General features: G+C 37.1%; 1 protein-coding gene across 1 annotated transcript in view; it reads right to left on the bottom strand.

Annotated features, from left to right (window-relative positions):
• Positions 1–525: 525 nt before the first annotated feature.
• SUCLG2 (succinate-CoA ligase GDP-forming subunit beta) overlaps positions 526–24,213 on the bottom strand; it is a 412,323-nt gene continuing 388,635 nt past the window's right edge. Inside the window, exons 10-11 of the mRNA XM_074198779.1 lie at positions 21,381–21,501; positions 526–1,618 (exon numbers count right to left, since the gene is read on the bottom strand). Coding sequence (XP_074054880.1) covers positions 1,500–1,618; positions 21,381–21,501 — 240 coding nt within the window. The 3' untranslated portion in view covers positions 526–1,499. The remainder of the gene's footprint in view (positions 1,619–21,380; positions 21,502–24,213) is intronic.

The raw sequence follows: 24,213 nt of genomic DNA, 5'->3' as shown, positions 1-24,213 counted from the left end.
TTGCAAAAAAACCTAAAACAAAGATACATAGAAGTTCTAAGATGATGTAGCCTATCCAAGAGCAACTGTTTCAACTCTGAGATATCTTCAGATTGAGGTTTGAATGATTATGGTGACTTATTCTCTGGTTTACATATGATTTCATTCATTCTCTGACAAGTCTTAGTTTAAGTATGAAAATTGTCTTTCCCTAGAAAGGTGTTATTAATCTCAAATTGAAATGGGGTTTCTAATCTATAAATAAGAATCCTTGAGGACCACATATTGACTGAATTTGAAATGTAATGTTACCTTTATTTTTGTATTTTTCTTTATCTTGATAAATGTTTGCCAATTACATTAAAATCTAGTTTGGGCTTTGTATTTGATACCTTTGCTCTAGAGTGATCCACATAATCTCAGTGGATAAGGAGCCCTCCAATCTTTGCTTTTCCACATAGTTTCTGGATAAAGTCAATGCCTTGATGATAAAGTCACCAAATAGTGAAATGGATAAATACAAAACTGATGCACGCAGAATTGAAAGATTCATAGATCAGAGGATTTTATTTAAATTTGGAAATAGACAAGAACATTTTTTTTACCAAAATTTCAACAAACCCCCAATCCAAATCCTTCCCCAGCATACCTGGACAGAACATGAGAATAGGTCCACTATTTGTATCTCTATTATGTCATTCTAAGTCAACAGTTTTTTTTTAAATTACACATGTAAAGGGACATGATCTATCACCCAGTCACTCTGGAAGAGCAATTAACAAAATGATTTGTCACCAGAATCAGACATCCTAATTTTTCATATGAAAACTGGTTGACTTTAAGGCTTAAGGTTTTCTTGTGAGTACGAGGTAAATAGCACAATTTATGTTAAGGCAAATAACACACTACATGTGTGAGATCAGTGTGTTCATTTCCATGGGAAAAATTAGGAATGAAAATATATTTGTAGTAAATAACATGTATGTAAATTACCATTTGTCTTAAAAAAAATCTAAAATGGAAGGGAAATGAATTTTGGTATCTTAGCTATGCCCTTCTGTTAATAAGCATGACTGAGATTTCTATTCTAAATAGGACCATATTGGAATTTAATAAGAAGAGACTCTAAAATCGGTGACTTTTATTTATTTTACTGGACTAATTATCTCTGAAATGAATTTGGACCAAATTCAAATTCTTCATCACATCTCCCATCTTTCTCCATATGGATAACTCTGGCTAGTCAGCAAGTTACTGCTCACTTCTTGGGAGATAAAGGAGAAAGAAAATGTAGCTCATTATTTTAAAGAAAAAAATCTATGTAAGATTGAAAGTATTTAAGCTGCCAGAATTTCCTATACAAAAAAGGATAAAGATTTATAAACATTATTTCCCCTTCTCTCCTTTTGTATGGTACATACTCAATAATATTCCAGACCATTTTCTCCAACTCAATGAACTGTGTCACTTTTTTTTTTTTGGTGACAACCATTTCTTTTCCTCAAGGGACCAGGAGAGAGTCAGCACTTTGTTGCAACACAGGCCACAGCTTTCTTGGCGGCATCTTCCAAGTCTTTGGCAGAAGTGATGGGAAGGCCACTGTTATTTAAGATATTCTGAGCTTCTTGAACATTGGTGCCTAGAAAAAAGGAAGACAAATTATGTTAGCAATATATCCACCAGGGTATATATCTTCCCATCACTAAAGAGCTTTGGGCAATCAACTCAATCTCTTTCAACTTTAATTTTTCATTAGAGCAGACAATTGGCTTGATGAATAGAGAACTTTGCTCAAAGTCAGGAAACCCTGAATTTCAATCCTACTTCAAAGGCTTGGATCAGTTAAATAGTATCTCCAAGTCTCAATTTTCTCATCTATACAATGAAGCATAACAGAACCTACTTCTGAAGGCAGGATCACATAAAATAATATATGTGAATTAGCTGCACAGACCTTATAGTGTGAGGCATTATTTTCAGTATAGGTAAAATGAGGGATTTGAAATTGATGGCCAAAAAAGTTCCCTCCCATTTCATCATCTTATGATTCGCCTGTCAGATTACACTGCTATTTACTAGACACCAGAACCAAATTTTCTTGATCTGAAGAGAAACATTCACCCTTGCAAAGATAGTGTATATAGATTGAACTGAGGATATCCAGATGACCAAATCTTTATTTGTGTATTTATAAACATAAGCTTTATTTTCTCTGATTAGATAAAGATAAAATTGCTTTTTTTCCTAAAAAATATTGGGAGTTTTAGGGACTCATATTGTTGGACAAATGGATTAGGTACAGGTTGGATGGCCGGGAAAAAGCCTCTGTCTTTGATACTTCCTTCTAGATGGCTAGTTTAAATGTTTTTCTTAAAGATTTATTCCACCCAAATTTGAGTCTGAAAAAAAAGTAATTCCTGATTAAGATGGTGTTGAAAGCAATAGAAAGGTTCTGAAGCACGAGTTTTGGCAGGCCTGTTTGAGTTTTGCAGCCTGAAAAAAATCAAGTGATATAAATGAAAATCTGCTACTATTTTTCTGTTGACCCAGAATGCCATAACAACATGAGCAGTGACATCATTATCAGCAGCAGCAGCAACAACTACATAAACAGGAAAAACCAATAAAAACCGATATGAAGGTATCTTACAAACCATCTGGAGGATGTGAAATGATCAATCCCATGTGCCTCAAAAATGCCTAATTACAAATGATGGCAAGATTTAGCTCACATCCTTCACAAAGGGGGTCAGAATATGCCCTTACTAAAAGATCTTTAAGAAGTTATTCATCTGGTATAAGGGAACAATTAACTTCATGAACGTTTTAAAGCTGTGCATTCCATTTCCTATCTTGGTGTCTTCAATAAGGTTTCTCCTCTACCAGTCTTCACATCACCTGTCGTGACAGTTCCAAGATGTGTTCTCTTCTCACCTCTACCTTTCCAATGGTTCCTCTTTCTTCCAGTTACATTTCCTCCACGAAGCTTCCCCTTTAGTCCTCTTCCCCCATTCTTTGGCCTTGATAGTGCTATATTCTTTTTCAAATGATCATATCTTCCACTCATTTGGACTTGTTTTATTCTGGATAGATCTTTATGTAGATATATACTAGTTTTTTTTAAGTCTTTAGACCCAGAGACCTGCCTATAGGAGCCACTTACTAAATATTTATTAAATTGGATCAAATTTAAAATGTCTATTATGGATATTTGGATTCAATCTTGCTTTCATTTCCCAGACTTGTGACTTTAATGGTGTTCTGGATCCTTTCCATTGCACGCATATATATATATATATATATATATATATATATATATATATATATATGTATAGTCTTAGTCTCCATGATCAGTGACCCTATAAGCCTAGAGCTACCCAGAAGTAGGACTTGGCCTTAGGTTTTATTTCCTTTTTTTCCTGCAGGATTTATTTATTTTAAAGTATATTTTATTTTCCTCCATTAAATATAAAAGTATTTTTAATATTTGTTGAATTGTTAAAAAGTTTTTAGCTTCAAATTTTATTCCCTTCTACCCTTCCCCACCCTTCTTGTGATGATAAGCAATCTGATATAGTAGTATACATGCAATCATATAAAACATTTCCATATTCATCATTTTGTGAAAGAAAAGACAAACCAAAATGAAAGAAATAAAGAAAAAAGAAAGAAGAAGGGGGCAGGAAGATAGAAGAGAGGAAAAAGATAAAGAAAAGGAGAAATACAAAGACAGATGGAAAGAAAGAAAGAAAGAAATTGAATGCTTTGGTCTTTTAATCAGATGCCATCAGTTCTTTCTCTAGAGGTAGATAGCATTTTTCATCATAAGTCCTTTGGTATTGTCTTGGATCATTGTGTTGGTGAGAAAAACGAAGATTTTCCCAGTTTATCATTGTATTGTATTGCTATTACGCTATACAATCGTCTCCTAGTTCTGCTTACTTCAATCTGTATCAATACATGCTTTTCTGATATTCTGGTCATGATTTCTTATAACACAATAATATTCCATTATAATCATATACTATAGTTTTTTCATGAATGCTTTAATTGATGAGCATCCCTTCAATTTCCAATTCTTGGTCATTGTTAAAAGAGCTGCTATAATTATTTTCATACAAATAGGTCCTTTTCCTTTTCCTTTGTTCTTTTTAGGATAAAGACCGAGTAGTTCTATTGTTGGATCAAATGGTATGCAGTTTTCTAGCTTTTGGGGCATAGTTTCAAATTGCTCTCAGAATGGTTCAATCAGAACACAACTCCACCAACAGCACCTCAGTGTCTTAGTTTTCCCACATCTCCAACATTTATCATTTTCCATTTCTGGGGGTTCATGATTTGTAAAATTTGTAAGTTTCTACCAGAAGGGAGTTTTGAAGTTATGCTTTAGGGACCTAGACCTTTCCATTGAAGGTGGGTAAGGGTAAAAGAGAAACCCCAGAGTATGTACTTCACTTGAATTACTGATGTCAGTACCTGTAATTATTGACTGAACCCAAGATGTAAAATAAGCAGCAATTTAACAATATTTTTAATTTGCTTTTGGGTACTAATATATGAGTGACCTCTGTGTGTGAATGCATATAAATTTATGGACATCTACTGTAAGGTGTCTGTACCTTTGACATTAGTTCTTAAATTTCAATAGGAGTTCTTAGCCTTTTTATTTCATGGTGCCCTTTGGGACTAGTGGAGCCAATTCACTTCCTTTCAGAATAATGTTTTTAAATACATAAAACAAAATACATATATTTCTTTTAGGTTTTTGCTAGGCAAATGGGGTTAAGTGGCTTGCCCAAGGCCAAACAGCTAGGTAATTATTGTCTGAAGCTGGATTTGAACTCAGGTATTACTGATTCCAGGGCTGACTCTGCTGCACCACCTAGCTGCCCCCAAAATACATAAATTAAAGGTTAGTGAAAAATAATTTTTTCATTTTAGTTTATAGATTCCCTGAACCTTTTTCCCATTGGTGATGTATGGACATCAAGGGTAGAATCCCTGAATTATAGGATAAAAGGCTGATCAAGGGAAAGAACTTTCCAGTTCCCCTATTACCATCTCACTTTTACATTTGAGAAAACTAAAGCCAAGAAATGTTGAGTGGCTTTTAATCTAGGTCTTTATTTTTTTTTTAATTTAATTTGTTTTTGCAAGACATTGGGGTTAAGTGGCTTGCCAAAAGCCACACAGCTAGGTAATTATTACATGTCTGAGGCCAGATTTGAACTCAGGTACTCCTGACTTCAGGGCTGGTACTCTATCCACTGTGCCACCTCACCACCCATCTAGATCTTTATTTTATTGGTACTAGGTAGGCATTATTATGGTGGTAGGAAGTATTATTGATGTAAAATTAGTTATAGGAATTCTTTCCTGTAGCATGAATTTGTGTGTGTAGACATGGACTGATCCCCCACTCAAGGAATCTTTCCTCTTGGTGATAGGTATTATTAAAGGGCTGCTGCAGCTAGGTCTTTCCTCTTTAGAAGCTGGAAAAGGTTTCTGTTCTACCCCTAGGCTAGAATGGTCTGTGGTCTAATGTTTTGCATCCTTATTACCCTTCGCTGGACTAGACTGTCTGAAGTCATGCTTCAGTGCCCTCACACTGAATAATGTGCAAATTGGTTTTGCATTCTTGTTTAATGAGCAATATTGTCCAAAGAGGATATGATAGAACTTTGGAGTCCAGTGAAATATCCAATCTAACTGATCACATCATTGGATTTTATTTAGTTAAGCAGAGGAAACCCATTTGTAGACAAACACTTCAAAACTAGGCAATAAAATCCTCAGACACATTTTTAAAAGGTTGCAAATGAAAAGAGACGCTTCAGGGAAGAGTATTTCACACTGTCAAAAATCATACAAATGGCAAAGACTTGGTTAAATGAGATCAGATTAATTAAAAGAGATGACCAATTGTCACTTCTGTCCCCTAGGCCTCACTTCATTAATGTGGCAGAATAGGAAGTGGGGGGAGCTTCTGAATTTCCATGGAATGCTGCTTTCTGGAAGCACCAGGTTGAAGAGAGGGTGATCCCCTGCACCTTCAGATCAGCAGTGTTTAGTTTTATTCATTGCATTTTGGTCAACTGATCCATTCCGAATTAGTCAAGTTGTAGATTTTCTTTTCTTATGTTATCCTTGATCTAAGCTACCTCTAGAGAAGAATGGTTTAGCAAAAACAAGCACTTCCTTATTCTTGCTTTCCAAACATACATTTGCTGTTAGCTTTGTGAGGCAATTGATGTTAAGTTGACTTGCTTGGGGTCATTGAGTATAATCACTTCATTCCATAATTGAAGAAACTGGGGCTGAGTGTCTGAGGCAACATATGAACTCAGATAATTCATGATTCCAAGTCATACACTTTATGCATTCTAGGATCTTATGCTCCTAAGTCCCTTCACCTTTGTAATAATCCTTACTTTCTTCATCTGTAAAATGGAGCCAATGACATGTGCATTTCTGCAAGGTAAATGATAAAATGCTCCCCAGATAATGAATAATCATATTCTGAGGGCATTACTTTAAGTTTTAACTCAATGAATACAAGCAGGAAAATTGACCCCAAACCACCATTTTTAAAGGGAATAAACAAAATGAAATCCAAAATGCCTGAGGTCTGATTTGGACTTGGGTCCTCTTGACTCCAGAATGACATCTCTATCCTGTACCACCTAGCTGCCCCAAGCATAGTTTTGTATGTTAATGGATCTTATTACTATCTCTGTGCCCTAATAATAGTAAAATCTTGCCTCAGACATTCAGCCTCAGTTTCTTCAGTTACGGAATAAAGTGATTATATTTATTGACCTGTGGTTCCCTTCTAATTCTTGGTCTATGAAAATCCAAGCTAGTCCAAGTCATACTTGCAGTAAAGGGCAGAGACAAATCAGGATTCCAATAGGGAACAGGAGCAAAGCATGATTTTTTTTGCCCCTTTCCTCATGGTGAACTCTCAAACTTATCCTTATAACCCCAGTATCAACTTGCCATTCTTTCTCATAACAATTTACTGCTAACTTCACATGAAAAAGCAGATTTCAAATTCTGACTCTTCTGGTTTTTTTTTCCCCTTGAGCAAGTAATAATCTCTTTAAGGCTCATCTTCCTTATCTGTAATCATGTTGGTTGGACTGGATGAACTCTTAGGTCCCTTTGGACTCTAATTCCATAATCGTATAATGCACACTTTATAATGCATGCTTAGTCCTTCTCTATTCACCATTAATTACTTGTTTAGTATTGATTGTATCATTGTTGACCATCCTGCTTTCTTTGTGTAATCTGGACCTCTCCATGATCCTGACTATATTAGCTCCTTGGGGTAGGGATTGTGTTTGCTTAGGCACCTGAACAGGACCAGACGTTTGTGGGACACAGATACACCTCTCAATAAAGGGTTCCTGCAGAAAATGGCAAACTTTTTTTTTAATGCTGATTCAGATCATTGAGATAGGCAGCCTTAAACTCTGCTCAGAGGATTTGGAAGCAGCTGAGTGACTATTTTCCCAGAGTGATTTAGATGGAGTATTATGTGGAGGCTTCCATGTTCTCATTCCCTTGTTCAGTACCTGATATGTGACCACATCTTGCTTTTCTTCACTGTGGTGCAAAGGAAAGAACACTGATTTTATAGTTAGATTACCTGGTTCAAAACCCATCTTGGATAAAATTATCTCCTTGGGGCAAATCACTTCCTAATTTGACCTTTAGCTTCTTTATGGTTAAAATAAAGGCGGTTTCTAAGGTCCCAACTCTCGTTAGGGATGGAAACTATTTGATTTCTTTTTGCTTTCCCCATTGGAATCCTAATTTTCCTTGCCTTTTACCACTAGTGTGACTTGGACTAGTCACTTAAATTTGTGTTTTTCATAGACTAAGAATTAAAAGAGAACCCACAGGTCATTGAGTATAATCACTTGATTCCATAATTGAAGAAACTGAAGCAAAGAAAGTGTCTGAGGCAAGATTTGAACTCAGATATTCAGGATTCCAAATCACACTTTATGCATTCTTGGATCTTATGATCCTAAGTCTCTTCACCTTTGTAATAAGCCTTACTTTTTTCATCTGTAAAATGGAGCCAATGACATGTGTATCCTTGCAAGGTAAAGGTTTTGTAAATGATGAAATGCTCCCCAGAGATGAATAATTATAATCTGAGGATGTTACTTTAAGTTTTAATTCAATGAACACAAGCAGAGACAGGAATAGAAAGAAAGAGAAATCCAAAGACCAAGCTAAAAGACTACTTTCCTTTTCTTTAGCTTCTCCTGTGATTATCTGAGCCTATCTTTAGGGGAGGTACCAAGAGGTAGCGGTTCCATTAGGATGCCAGCAGCCATGCTGCATGGGGTCTCCACATTCTAAATGGGACATACTAAGAGCAAAGTGGACTGGTTTTCTGGATGCTGTTGAAAACAGAGCTCTGATCTTTAACAGTGCCCCTTCCCAAGGCTTCCTATCTCTACCCCCACCCAAATACTCATTTTACCACCATGTCAAAGTGTCTAATTGCTTCATAATTCTGGGACTTGCTAAAATGAAGTCTAATTCCATTTGCAGTTTTAGGCTAATTACATCCTTAATTAGTGAGTAGGCAGCGGGCATGGTCTGAGCTGAGAGACTTTCTGTGAGATTTATAATTTTGGTTCTGAGACTTAGAGAACTATGAGAAGAAATATTGAACAGCCTGAATGTGGGCCCCATGACAAGATGAAGGTTTGAATTCTTCCATGAATGAGATAATTTTTGGAGTTTGCCTGCATTTTCAGCTTCAGCAGTACTCCTCTGGAGGACTCTTGGTTCTTTTCTTTTGGAGTGGCAACAGGGGAATCAGAGAAATGGCAGAGATAATCTCTGACTCTTCTCCTGGCTGAATAACACAATTCTATAGCACAAGATTTACAAAGTATTTTTCTCACAATTACCCTCATAAGACTAATGGCAAAGAGTGGGTTTAGATGACCTCTAAGTCCCACAGCTCCAAATCTGTGATACTATTTCAAGTATTATTATCTTCATATTACACAGATGAGGAAATGGAGCTCATAAAGGTTAAGTGACTTGTCCCTGATCCCTCAACTAGAAATATTTAGGAGGCAGCTTGGTACGCTAACTTCAAAGGACCTGAATTCAAATTTCAGTTCTGCTCCTGAATACATGTGTGACCTTCCCCAACTCATTTAAACACCATGTGCCTCAGTTTCCCCAACTACAAAAGGATGGGACTCAACAAGATGACCTCTAAGGTGCATCCCAACTCTAAATCTATGATCCAACTCTCAGACTTCAGATTATTTCCCGACCCTACATCTGAAATCTTACTTTTTTATGCCATTGTGATCCTCTTTCTGAAGCAGACTGTTTTCTGAATACCTGAAAGGCCAATGGGCATTGATGGGGCAGGAGGGAAGAATGAGTAAAGGCTTCAAGATGAAAGTGAGGGAAAGAGAAACAGCAGCTGATTTCCGTGAGTTCCTATGAGAAAATTAGGCCAGGATGCCATGGGGCAAATGATTGTCTGGCAAGGAAAACATAATGATCTAATTGTTTAAAGTGAGTTTCTTCTATAATCAGCAGGTGGCTTCCCCCCTTCCCCCCCACCCCCTTTTATTGTAGATCTGAATAGAGGCCAGGTATCAACAGCTGCTTCAACCTCCAACATAGGATTTAAGGCTCCAAAGAGAGTGTTTATTCCTATGTACACAATTACAAAGGAAATTAATCTCCTTCCCATTTCTTAATGATTTTGCTGACATAGTCTAATACTTATTAAATGCTGTCCTGCTTCTTAATGAAGTGGCATGAGGACATGGTTAATATGCACCTGAATAGTTACTGGCTCTTCTGGAATGGGGTGAGGAGTTTCAGGTGTTCCTTTGTATCAAATGACTTACAGAGAGCTTCCATACAGGAGGAATTCCCCAGTCGACTTTCTAACCACTTTATATATGCTAATGTATATGGAATCAAAGGGAAACAGATTTCTAAATGAAATCATATCCTATTGCCAGAGAAAATTAAATAAAAAAGAAAGACTTCCCCTACTCCCAACTCATCCTAATAAAAAGATTTATCACTCCTACCACTGGGTGGTGTCAGAGAACTATAAACAGAGAACCACAGTTCATTTCTTAATGCAATCTGATCTTGATTTTCATTAATCCCAGTTAGAATGATAAAAGTGGAAGTAATCATGGGGTTCTCTTTTATGAGGAGCCAGGCTTGTGCAGAGGGGATGAATGGGGACATCTCTCCTTTGAGTTGAGGGGGAAAAAAAAGCTTTATTTTGAAAAAAGCTCACCTTAAAGAGCTTCTCATCAAGGTATTACGTTTTTGGATAATGGTGTTAAATATATAATTCATTTTAAAAATCAAAAAATAATTTTATTTCTAGGAAAACCTGATGTTTGAAATGTAGCCATTTGAAGGACCTCCATCAAGTTGCCCTTATATACTGCTTTAACCCATTCAAAATCTTTTATCTTTTTTTTTTAGGTTTTTGCAAGGCAAATGGGGTTAAGTGGCTTGCCCAAGGCCACATGGCTAGGTAATTATTAAGTGTCTGAGGCCAAATTTGAACTCAGGTCCTCCTGACTCCAGGGCTGGTGCTCTAGCCACTGTGCCACCTAGCTACCCCTATCTTTTTTTTTCTAATTTTTTTTTTTTTTATTAAAGGGAATGGGGTTAAGTGGCTTTGTCCAAGGCCAGACAGCTAGGTAATTATTAAGTGTCTCAGGTACTCCTGACTCCAGGGCTGGTGCTCTATTCACTGTGCCACCTAGTTGCCCCCCAAATCATTTATCTTTTAATGGTTTTCATGGATGAGTGGTAAGAGGATATGAGAATGTGACACATTAAAAAAAGATACCAGATTTGGAATAAGAAGAACTGAGTTTGAATCCAGTTCAGCTATATATAATCTCAATTTCTTGTTGCTTTAGGCCCTTTTTCCCACTGGGTCTCAGTTTCTTCATTTCTAAAATGAATAGATAGAACTAAACCCTCACTTTCTAATCTGGCTAAATGATAAAAGAAACATGTCAAGACAATTACTAATAACATTTCAATTTTTATGTGAAAACCTCTAGAAAATATCTCCTTTCTATATCGCAAAGGAAGTATCAAAACATTCGCCAAGGGGCACAGGCCATGAGACAAGTTAGGAATTCATTCATGGAATAAATCATCTTGAATCACCTTCAGCTCATCTTGAATTGCCTTCAGCTGAAAGCATTTTTAATTCTATAACCCCATCAGATCCTTTAGTATAAGATACAGTCTAAAAGGTTAATGTAACCTGTCCAAGCACCACTTTTTTTTTTTTTTTTTTTTTTTTTTGCCTGGGTATTCTGGCTTGGAAATATGGACAAGTTTAGAAAAGAAGTCAGCCAGGTTGTTTGCAGGTCCTGAGATTAGCCACCTTTTACACATATATAGACACAGCTTTGAGTGTGGTGGTTGGGCCAAGGCAGCTGGGCCTTGTTTAATTCCATTTTCTGAGAACTCTAATCCCTACGTTTTAATGCTTACTGTCAGTGTTCAGACTTGGGTATAAGCTAATCTTTCTACCTTTCTCTATGATAACCAATGTTCTGTAGAATCTCTCCAATAAAATGAATTTGTGGAGGACCCTAAGAGCCACAAGACCAAATGTTTGTGGTAAGTCTGAATCTGATCATTGTTACTAGGCATAATAATTGCAATCTGAATTTTTTCTCCTCCTCATCCCCATCTCACCCTATAGAGCAACATGGCCATCATTTACTCTCTCGTACCTGTCTGTCAGCTTGGGGAACCTGAGCCAGGAATAAACAAAATAATTATAAAGAAAAGTAATCTGACAGAAGGGATAGGATAGATGGTTGGATTTGGAGATGGCAGAGTGGTGAGCCCAGGCTTTGTGCATAGAGGGCGAGGATTTGAATCTTTACTCTTGTGATTTATATCTGTGTGGTTTCACTTACCCTCTCCATGCCTCACTTTCCTCATCTGTTAAATGACTGAATTTGACTAGATGATTATTGTGTTGCCTTTGAGGCCAAAATGTGTTCTTCTGATTCATGAAGACTTGACTTCAAATACCTTTTAAGATACTTCTTAGCTATTTGATTCAGAGCATGTCTCACTATCCTCTCTCAGATTTAGTTTCCTCATCTTGGAATAACATAGCACCTTATCTTATAGAATTGTTATGAGGCTTAAGTGGGATTTTATATAAACAAAATTTTTTCTTCAAACCTTAAAGTGACATATCTATTTCTTGACATCTATTATCTCTCTCTTCCCCCTCCTCCCTTCTCCCTCTTCTCCCCCCATACCATGTCTCTCTCTTCCTCCCCCTCTCTCTCCATTTCTCCTTCCATCCAAGTGAAATGGGCTTTCACTGCATAGTGCATAAATATCTTGAGCAATGCAGAATAGCCAATGTTTTTAACTTCAAGTCTTGGAGAGATTCCCAGAGAACTGAGAGCAAATGACTTACTAAGGGTCCCACAACTAGCTCATTAGAGATGGTAGTAAAACTTGGGTCTTCCTTTCTACAGCACTAGATCTCTCTCTCTTTACCATGCCATGCAATCTCATATAGCCACCATCACCATCACCTTGCTAAATTTATACTATATTTGTAGAGGAGTCCAAAAGTACAACAGAGACTCAGGAGGTAGTGGATTTATTGTCATAAGATACCTTCAAGTGGATACAAGATGAATAGTTAGAATTTTTTTTTGGCATGGCAATCAGGGTTAAGTGACTTAGCTAAGGTCACACAGCTAGTAAGTGTATGTTTGAGACTGTTTTTGAATTTAGGTCTTTTTGATTCCAGGACCCTTACTTTATCCACTATGCCATCTCACTGCCCATAGGAATCTGGTTGAAAATGTTCTCCATCAGCTTGAAATAAATGACTTCAGAAGCCACTCCTAATGCCAATCATTGTCAATTCTTGCTCATTCTATTTGTCTTTATGTGAATACAAGGTGCAGCCCCAAAGGAGCTTGAGTGATTGCCCAAAGTAAACTATCAGAGGCTCAGAATACCATAGAGTTTTCGCTTTTGCAGGGCCTATTGAGGACATCTGTTCCAACTCCCTCATTTTACTGATAAGGAAACTGTAGTATAACAAGGTTAAGTGACATCATCATAAAGGCAGGAAGTGGTCAACCCAGGATTCACTTTTGGATGAAATAAAAAGAAAAGTTCAAAGAAGATTCTGCTACAATTTTGGAGACTGAAACACAGTCTAGGAGAAAGTTGGGCATGAGGGGGTTTTTCCATTTACTGGCATACTGATTCAAAGTTGCTATAGAGTAGACTTTTAATAATTTATTATTGATTACTGATATTATGATAAGAATCCAGATAAAGGAAATGACTGAATCAAGTTTCCCCCCCTTTTTATCTTAGAAAGTGAAGTATGGAAGAGGGAGAATGGAGACCAGTCCAGAATACTAGCACTAATAAAGAAGAAGGTGACAGAAGAAAAGAACAATTTTCAGTCAATACTAAAATCCATCTTTCAGGGAAAATTGCTCCTTTTTTCTGCCTCTTCATTTTCCAAAGAATAAGAAGTCTAAACTCATGGGATTGTATGTATTCCCATGCATGTAGAGGTAAGGAGAGAGAAACAGGCATGGTAGAGATGGGTATTAATAGTGAAGAAAAAGCCACATTGGGGCAGGAGCCATGAGATGCCACTGCACAGAAGAAATCACTTTCTCATGGGAGAAAAATCCTCACTGACATCCACGACGAGCAGAAAGGGCTGGATCAGACAAAGAGATGCTCTGACAGTAGATGGAGGTGGGATGATTCTGATCTTTGAAGAAGAGGGAATTCAGAGAGAAAAACAGAGCCAAGTTCCATATAAGACTCAAGGAAACATCTCTCACTCTTAAAAATCTGAACAGGAAACATGACAGGGTAGGCTAGTCCAAGGCCAAAGGCATTGCATGTCTGGTTCTATGTTTGTCTTTGCCTTGTTGAGCTACAAGTCAATGGTTCAGTAGGGTCCTCTTCTGTTCAGTCTGTGTGTGTTTTTTTTTTTGGGGGGGGAATGTAGCCTGAAATGTTTCAAGAAACCCTTTTAATCCATCCTATCAAACACTAGGCCAACAGATTGACAGATCTCAAGAAACACCAGTCACTTTGCCACACAGATAGACTAGAGCTGATATGTGTGCCTGAGGCTTATGACTGGAACATTTCACCATGACTTGTATCTACAGAGATTCAAACTCTGGGGAATTTCATCATAATAACAACAAAAGACCACTTAACATAGATTGTCTTATTTGATCTTCACAATAAGCTTATGAACGCCATTGTATAAAGAAAGAAACAGGCAAAGAGAAGATAAGTGAGTTATAGGTCATTCCAACGCCATGTCTAGTCCTTTAATCACTTTATCTCCCCAGTGGAATGAAGGGGAAAGTTTGCTTCTCTTTTAATTGAACGGAGGGGTAAGCTCAGTACAATATGGGCATGATACCGATTCTCCTCCAGTGTGCCAAGCAGATTTGTTTCATTTGGTTAATGAGATTTAGAGAGTATTTGCTAAATAGAGAGCATGGTAATATAATGGTGGAAAGAAGGTAGAAAACTCAGCTCTATTTAAAGCAGCAGACTGAATCATAGCACTAGGTATGGAAGCATTTTTAGAGGCTTTCTTGTCTAAGCTCATCATTTTAAAGTGAGGGAAATTGAAGAAAATGTAAGTCATAGGAGGATCATTCTAGAAAGGACTATAGTGCATATTTTGTCCCAGCCTTACTTTACATAGCTGAGAAAAATGAGGCAAAAGTAGGCTGGAGGAATGTCAATCCAGCACTTAAAAAAATAAAACTGAAGAGACTAATCCAATACCTTGTTTTTTTACAGGTAAGGAAACTGAGACTCAGGTAGATTAAGTGCCTTGTCTAAGCTCACCCAGGTTGTGGAGCCCAGAAACAGTTTGAACCTGGGTTCTTTGATACTCATGCTCTTTACAAAGCCACCTTGTGTTAATTTTATTTGTTTATACATGCATGCATTCATAAATACATGGGTAACTAGGTGGTCCAGTGAATAGGGGACTGGCCTTGGAGAAAGAACAGGAGTTCAAATCTGAGTTTAGACACTTGATACTTTCTAGCTGTGTGACCCTCGGCAAGTCACTTAACCGTGATTGCCTCACATTCAGTCATCCTGATCCATATCTGACCACTGGACCCAGATGGTTCTGCAGGAGAAAATAGGCTGGTGACTTAGCACAGCCCCCTCTCTCTAATATCCAATTCACGTGTTTGCCTTGGTTTGCCTTGGTATCACCTCCCTGATGTCATGGTATTCTTTAAGAATGAAAGACAAACACCACACACACACACACACACATATATATATATCCATATATATATATATAAATAAATGGGTAACAGTTATAGTACTATAGGCATTCTGTAAAGCACCTTACAGTTATACTTTCTTTTGATTCTCACAATAACCTTGGGGATTACTATGGCCATTTTACAGATGGGGAGACTGAGGTAAACTGAAGCTAAAAATCTTGCCCCAAGTCACAAAGCGAGAAGTCTGAGACTCTCCAATCTGAGGGGAGACCTAGAGCACAGAGTACTAAAGTCTATGGGAAGGAGCTGGACTCTCCACTCACTCCACTTTGCATCTGCCACCCTGCCTGGTTTCTGTTCCAAGGAATGATTCTCCCCCTCTTCCCCTGCCCTGTACCTGGCACCTGTTGGTGTCTGTCCTGTTTTCCTTTGGGCCATCCTCAACTTTCTTGCTTTATTTGTGAATTGTTTCTCATGATTAGATTGCAAGCTCCTTAAGAGCAGGAATTAGCTTTCTTTTTTATTAATTGCCCCCCTCCCCCCGGCCAGCAAGAAGCCTGGCACAAAAGGTGATGATGTTATATGGGCATATGTATCTATGGATATCCATAGCTAATTATACACACACACACACACACACATATATATGTATGTAGGTAGATAAGAGATACACATCCATATAGTCTCCCTTGTTAGAAGGAAGGCTCCTTGAAGGTACAGATTGTTTCACTTTTATCTTTATATCTCTAGCAAGTGACAGAGGGCCTGGTTCACAGTGGGTCCTAAATAGACCCATGCTACTTGAGCAGATTCCACCCAAGATCACACACTAGTTTTGGCAGTGCCGAGACATGCGGGCAGGAACCCATTGACTCTCTGGCCAATGTTCTCTCATAGCTCTGGTCTCCCAGCTACAGGGAAACAGGCTAGGATTTGGGATGGACAATTCCTGGTCTCAAAGAATTTATTAATGAACAGTGGACACAAATAAGGTAGATAACCAAATAACTATAGAAAGAGAAGAAATCTTGATCTGTGATCTGGAAAAGTTAATAGTGGATAGAGTACTAGTGGATAAAGTTCTAGATTTGGAGTCAGAAAGAATCCTTCACATCCTTAGTAGCTATGTGATCTTGAGCAAGTCACTAAGCCTCTGTGTGTCTCAGGTTGCTCATTTACTAAGTGATGGGGCTGGATCGGATGTCTTCAGACATTTCCTTTCTGCTCTGACCACGATCCTATGAACTGCTTGCCAAATTTTAGGAGGAGCATCCAGGAGTCTCTAAAGAAACAATCTTGAAGTTGTGGACTTTTGCATTACTCAATTGACAGTATTTATGAAGTACAAATAATATACTTAGCAGGTAGATGGTGCAGTAGAGAGAATTCCAGGTCTGGAGAGAGGAAGACTCAGCTTCCTCAGTTAAAATCTGGTTTTACTCACAAAAGAAGTTCATCGGTTACCTGTAGAACTAGACTTGATATAGTGGAAAGAGAATGCAACTTGGAGTCAGAAAGACCTGGGTTCAAATCTTTCACACAATCTTAGCAATTGTTCGACCTTGAGCAAGTTGCTTGACCCTGTTTACCTCAGTTTCCTCATCAGTAAAATGAGCTGAAGGGAAAAAAATGGCAAGGCATTCTAATATCTTTGTGAAGAAAACCCAACATGGGGTCATGAAGAGTCAGACAACTGAAACAACTGAATAAATGACATGTTAGGCAGTCTACTAATCACTGGAGATAAAAAAGTTTAATGTAAAAGAAAAATTCAAAGCTTGTCATACCAAAATAGTCCCTATTTGGTTGACAGAAAAGAAGAAATAGTGATTAAAGATGCATTCCAAATAATTAACTCTTTTCAAGGAACTGAAAAGTCATCTGTTGGAAGTCACTCCTTACCAAAAATTCCTTTTCAGACCCATTTGGGAAGGGGATAGGGGGGCTTGTTACAGATGTAGTGAAGAAATAACCTGGGGAAACCTGGATTCCTAATGAAAATAGCATCTCTCTTTCTTTTCTTCTGCATCATCTTCCCTTTGGAGGCTTCTCAGCGATGTTCATTAAACTTATACCCAACCCATAAATAAACCATCTGAAACCCCAAATCTCAGCCAACAGAGGGCTGTAAACACATGCAGAACTGGCAGAAATGCTATCTCATACCTTTTGGTATGGTTTTATTGCTATTGTTATGGATTCAGTGGAAATTACGTCCCTGGACATTCTCCCCAGCTTAATTTCAATAAGGAAAACTAAAGAGCAAAACCTATCCTCAAACATTTGTTCCATATCACTGGTAGAGGCATCATCTGTGGAAGTTAACTCTCCTCCTCCCTTTGCCACCACCAATATGTGGTTGTTCAAGTCACCCATGAGCCTTTTAAATAAAAATAATCCTGAATCTCAGCTGGTGAGTTCTTTTCTGATAAGGCAAGTAAATACATGTAATTATAAAGTTACCATTTTCAAAGAGGAGAGTAATCCTTGCTTTATCCACTGGTAAAGCAGCTTGTAATTATTATATAGCTGAGAACAAAGATTTGTCCACAAAATCCCCTTAAATCAAGCCAGATTTGACTGATTAAAACTTTTCTCATCAAGACATGTCTAATACACTGTGTGTGGGCAAAAAGTCTTTACTGTGTAGGCCAGAAATCTGTTAGATTTATGGGAACAATCAGGGAACTTTTGCTGGGCAAATGTACAAGTGGAATTTTAGTAGGTCAGCCTCCTCCTCTTTGTATTAGTGTGGGTTATCACAACATAGGGACATTTAGAAAGGCTAGATTTGGGCCTTTTTCGTCACCCAAAATCTTTTTTGTACTCTTCAAATTGATCCAATTCCAATGAGGTGGGGAAAAGACTAACAGTAATATCAGAAGTAGGAAGTGGTGACGTGGATATTTTTTCTTGTGGGAGGTGTGGTGCCTGATGAGGATAAGAATGGGAGGAATCTGGTTGTACTATATTAGCATGTGAATTCTGTAAGAACAATTAATGCATCATCCTGAGCAAGTTGCTTAACCTCAATATGTCTCAATTTCCTCGTCTATATTTTTATCGATTTTATAGAATTGTTGTGAAGATCAAAGGAGACAAAGCATTCTGCAAATCTAAAAGTATTACATATATGTTGTATGTTATTAATTCACTTGAACATTAGCCTGAGCAAAACAGAAGCAAGCTGGAGGTCTTTCACGTAATGAATCCTTTCTTTCCATGGCCACATCTTCAAATGCTTGATGGATTGATTCATTTTTCTCTTTGCAAACCTAGCTTTGTCTTATTTTGCCTATGACTCAAATTCCCAGTTCTGTAGGACACTAGTTTTGGTAACCTTTCCCAAAGAAACCAGAGATACTGTAAATGTGTTTTTGTGAAGTCAGATAATCTTTTGGTCATACTTTAACAAATTCCATATTTCAATGATAAAATTTAACATTAAAGTTGAGTACCATTAAACTGCAAATCTAAGATTCCTTTGGTTCTTAAAGTTATAGTAATAACATTGCTAACTACTGTGAGAAAGGATGTTGATATTATCTTACAAATACATCTGTCTTATGTCGCCTTCTGTTAGCAAAGGTTTTATCTCCCCATAGAATATAAAATCTTTAAGGGAATAGATGCCTTCTAGTAGAATTGGTGTCTAGCACATAGTTTTTCATATGTTAGCCCCCCAATAAGTACTGATTAAGAAACCACTTGTGTGTTTACTAGAAGTTTCTATTACATGCAAGGCTCTGTGACAGTCCTTGCCAGTCTCTGGGGATTCAAATAATAATGATAGGGGAAGAAAGATTAGAGTTTGAAAATGACCCTCAGTTTTGACTGGCTGTGTGAACTCTGGCAAGTCACTAATGCCCTGTTTACCTCAGTTTCTTCATCTATAATATATTAATACATGTGTCAAGGATTGATATGAGACTTAAGATGAATGTGTAATAAGTGCTTTGCAAATATTGTAGCAATATATAAATGTTAATTTTATTTCATCATCATAGCTAACACTCTTAATGGTAAAAGCCCATTAGAGATATCCATCTGAACCTCCTCCCATCTCTATAAAGTGGGATTTATGGTTATTTCTTTTATACAAATGTGAGAACTGAGTTTCAGAGAGAGGTGAGCTGATTTGTCTAAAGTCAAAATTCTGGCTAATCTCAAAGGAAAGAATAATCAAACCCAAATATTTTTAACTTTAAATGCAGCACTTGATCTCTTCTGCTAATGTAGATGTGGGCCATAAATTATTCTCAAGGAATTGTGATAATCTAATTTCCTAACAGGGTCCCTTTTCTACCTTTCTAGTCTTCTTATGCTTTCTAAATGTATTCCATGATCATACTATATTAATCCTCTTGTTCTTTTCTTAAGATGCTCCATCTCTCAAAATGTACCTTTTCCCTAGCTATTCCCCCTTCTTGGAGTGTGCTCCCTCCTGATTTCCACCTTTGAGATAACATGACTTTCAAGACTACTCAAATGCCATCTTCTTCAGAAGGTCCCATTAGTGCCTTTCTTTTGATATTACCTTCTAATAGATAGATATATAATGGATACAGTGTGTGTGTGTGTGTGTGTGTGTATATATATATGTTTTATATACATATCTGTATAGCTATGCATGCATATATAATATACACATATAAGTGTTTGTATAGCTATGCATACATATGTGTGTGTGCTTGTAAATCCACATAAATAAACATAGCTAGGTGGTACAGGGAATAGAAAACTGAATCAGGAGTAGGAAGACATGAGTTTAAATCTAGTTGCAGATATTTCCTAATTATGTGACCTTGGGCCAGTCACTTAAATTTCATTTGCTTTACTTCCATCAACTACAAAATAAGGATAATAATAGCCCCTAACTCCATAGAAGAGAGCTATGATAAATTGGAAGAGGGAGAGAGCCATTTTGACTGGGTTTGGGGGAGATATTTGTCAGGGAAAGGTTCATGGGACCACATGAGCTGAATAAGGATGAATGCAAGTGTATAATAATCAGAGTCAGAATTGGAAAGTTTTTCAATATTATGACAGACACTATTTCCCTCCCTGGAGCTGGCTGATATGGTGAGAGCAGCAGAGTAGGAGATGTTAAATGAGATCATCTTGGTCTAGGGATACATGCTTCACATGCTTCAGCAACTACGTGAACACAGAATTTGTCAAAACAAACAAACCATAAAGATATATTTGGAATAATAATTGTAATTAAAAGAACATACCAAATTCTACTCCTATAATAATATTTATAGAAAATTTTTAAAAGAGAACTCTTCACCTCTCTTCTTCCAATGGGACAAATTCCTATATCCAGGGAGGGACTAGAATAGCCAAAGATCTCATTTGTGGGCTTCTGTCCTCAACATGGCCAAAGGAAATTTTCATTAGCGCATGGATAACCTCAACAAAATAGGTTTATCCAATTCTCACAAGTGTGTCTAAGTATATCTTCCATGTGGATTTGACCTTTGTGCTACTTTGACAGTAGGGTTCTTACTCCAAATCCTTTTTTTTAGGTTTTTGCAAGGCAAATGGGGTTAAGTGGCTTGCCCAAGGCCACACAGCTAGGTCATTATTAAGTGTCTGAGGCTGGATTTGAACCCAGGTACTCCTGACTCCAAGGCCAGTGCTTTATGCACTATGCCATCTAGTTTCCCCACCAAATCCTTTTCTTAGGATGCCATCAGAGGAAAATTATTTTTTTAAAACTAAAGAAACCAAGATTTGTATTGGAAACGTGGATTCAGTCTGTTCATTAGTGGTTTTATGAAGATAACAGCATCATAATATGTAAGCAGTAAATATCTATTAAAAGCTTAGCAATTTTTATTTTTTTTGAGGCGGATTGGGTTGGAATGGTGCTATAGACGAGGTAGAAAGAAAAGGAAAATTATACAAAATGGTTGACCCAGTAATAGATGCAGTTATGATAAAAGTTGAGTTTTTTAAAACCCTGTTGGAGTATGATTCCATATTTAACTATTTGAATACCTATTTCTTAAGCAATTGTGCTGGGGGTAAGGTCATTTCAAATGGTCCATAACTCACCTTCAAGTCTCACCACTAGAGGTACCTTTAGTTCAAGTTCTCTGCAGGCTCGGGTAATACCATTGGCAATGATAGCACAGTTGACAATTCCACCAAAAATATTGACCAAGATGGCTTCAACCTAGAGGGAAGCAGAAAAGAAGTGGAAAATCATGTTACTTCACTACTGATAGCAATTCCTTTTTACAAATGATACTGAATAAAAATGAGAAATTTCCTTAATGTCATTTTATGTAAGTATTAACAAGCAATAAATAGGTATATCATTATATAAGTGCATATTATTGCATTATACATATATTATGATATATAATTTTAATATTGCATATATAAACACACACATAAGCAAAAAACTTGTATCTATGCATAATTCTAAGTTTACAAGAGAACTCCATTTTAATATTATAAATATAAACTATTATAGAATAATAGTGTTAAACATATGTGATGATACTATTTTTATTCAGAGTAGAATGGTGGTAAATTATTACTGTCAAAATAAGTGCTGTATCTGAGGAATTGGTCCTAGTAAGCAGTGTGCATAGTAACCAGCATGCATTACGGCTAATATTAGGAAATATTTACCTTAGCAACTATCTTCACTATAGTAAGATATAACTGTGCATTACTGACAGGAAAGTGATGATCAATCTCTCTCTCTCTCCCTCTCTCTCTTCTCTTTCTCTTTTCTCTCTCTCCCCTCTTTCCTCTCTCCCCTCTCCCCTCTCTCTTCTGTCTCTCTCCTCTCTCTTCTCTCTCTCACTCCTCTCTCTCTGTCTCTCCTCTCTCTCTCTCTCCTCTCTCTCTTCTCTCTTCTCTCTGTCCTCTCTTCTCTCTGTCTTTCTCTTCTCTCTTCTCTCTGTCTCTCTCCTCTCTCTCTCCCTTTCTCTCTCTGTCTCTCTGTCTCCCCCCTATAGTACTTATACCAGTTATTTATGTTAATTATCCACTTCCTTTGAAATCCTTTCCTTTTTTGAATTGTTCATCCTAGTGGTTCAAAGTTGGAGGAAGTCTCCGAGCCCGTCCCATCTAAGTGGTCTCTATCCAAGAATCCCTCCCTCCTATAATATCTCCAACGAGTAGAAATCTAGTCTGTGTTTAAACAAGAAATTCTCATGAAAGGGCAGAATTTCGTCCCTCCTGAAATGGGACATAATGCCAAATATTCTTGGTTCTATTCATTAAGAGAGCAGTGCAGCAGATAGAATTTGGGGTCCAGAGTCAGGAAGTTCTGAAGTCAAACTGAGCCTCAGATATTAATTAGGTGTTTGACCCTGGGTCAATCACTAACCTTTACCTGTAAAATTAATTGAGGAAGGAAAAGGCAAAGCATTTCAGCACCTTTGCTGAGAAAACTCCAAATAGGCTCATGAAGAGTCAGACACGATTGAAATGAATTAAAAACAACAAAAATGACAACACATTTGTTAAGATCTGAGGCCTACATTAAGCACCACTATGTCTTTCAGCAAGGACCACCCCCTGCTCCCCGTTCTGCCCATTGGAGCCAAATAACTAAAGTGTCATCCTTTGTCTGCAGACCAGTCTTTCAATATTTGTAGAGAGTTACTGAGTCTTTCCCAAGGTAAAACGTATTCCTAGATTTGTTTTTTTTTTTTTTAACCCATCTTTATATGGCAAATTCTCCATTCCTCTCACTACGTTGGTCTTTCTCAATTGAATCCTCTTTAACTTGTCAATGTGTTTTTTAAATGAAAAAACACATACAAGTCTTTATATGTCTAAATAAGGCAGAATAGTTCTATCACTTCTCATATTCTGGATATATTAATTCTCTCACTCTAAATATATTTTATTCCTCCCCCCAAAGAACATGTAAAATTTTTTAACATTTATTTTTAAAAATTGTTGAGTTCCATGTTCTTTCTCTCCCCTCCCCACTCCCTACATTGAGAAGGTGAGCAATTGGATACATGTTATGCATGTACAGTCATGTAAAACTTAATTCCATGTTGGTTATATAGGGAAAGAACATTTAAAAAACCAAAAAAATAAAGAAAAAGTATACTTTGATCTCTATTAAGACTCTTATCATAAGGATATTATTTTTTATCCTAAGTCTTTCATAATTGTGTCAGGATACAGGTAAGTCATTAACGTAGGTAATGTAAATAGTAAGTCATTAACATAGAACACTGCTGTTTCCATAGAGAATATTCTCCTAGCTGTGCTCACTTCACTTTGCACTGTTCTTCTAAGTCACCTCGTCATCAGTTCTCACAGACCAATAGTATTCCATCACAACATGATAGAACTCTTAGACAGAACTAAGAGTATGGAGATGGGGTTGGTACAGGGAGAGAGCAAGATCCTTCTATTGACATATAATGGGCTTGTAATCCACTAAAACTTTTTTTTTTAACAGACACTTGCTTTTATCTCACCATATCACTGCAAACAGTAATTCTGAGGTTGATCTTTTTTAATCCATATAAGACTTCATATTTATCCTTAATATATTCTTTGAACTGGTCTAATGTGAAAACCCTTCAAGATGTAGGATTGTAAATCTGTCACTCAGTGTACCAGTTATCTCTCCTTCCGACTCTGTTTCATAAGCAGAGTAAATAGCAAAGCTGAGATTTGAATCCAGGTCCTTTTAGACCAAATTCACAACTTCTTTCTCTTATATCAAGCTTCATCTCACATCAGCTACAGCTTTATCTAATTCATTAATAAATATATCAACAGCATATGTACCTTAGACATTCTACTCAAGGTCTCCCTATTTTTGATATGGATTTGACTTTTCTGATTTTTGCCTCCATGGGATATGAATCTTTTTGTAAGAACACTGGATTACATCAATTCA

This window comes from Macrotis lagotis, chromosome 8 (genome assembly GCF_037893015.1).
Source record: "Macrotis lagotis isolate mMagLag1 chromosome 8, bilby.v1.9.chrom.fasta, whole genome shotgun sequence".
Taxonomy (NCBI): domain Eukaryota; kingdom Metazoa; phylum Chordata; class Mammalia; order Peramelemorphia; family Peramelidae; genus Macrotis; species Macrotis lagotis.
This window is presented reverse-complemented; position numbering and strand designations above follow the sequence as displayed.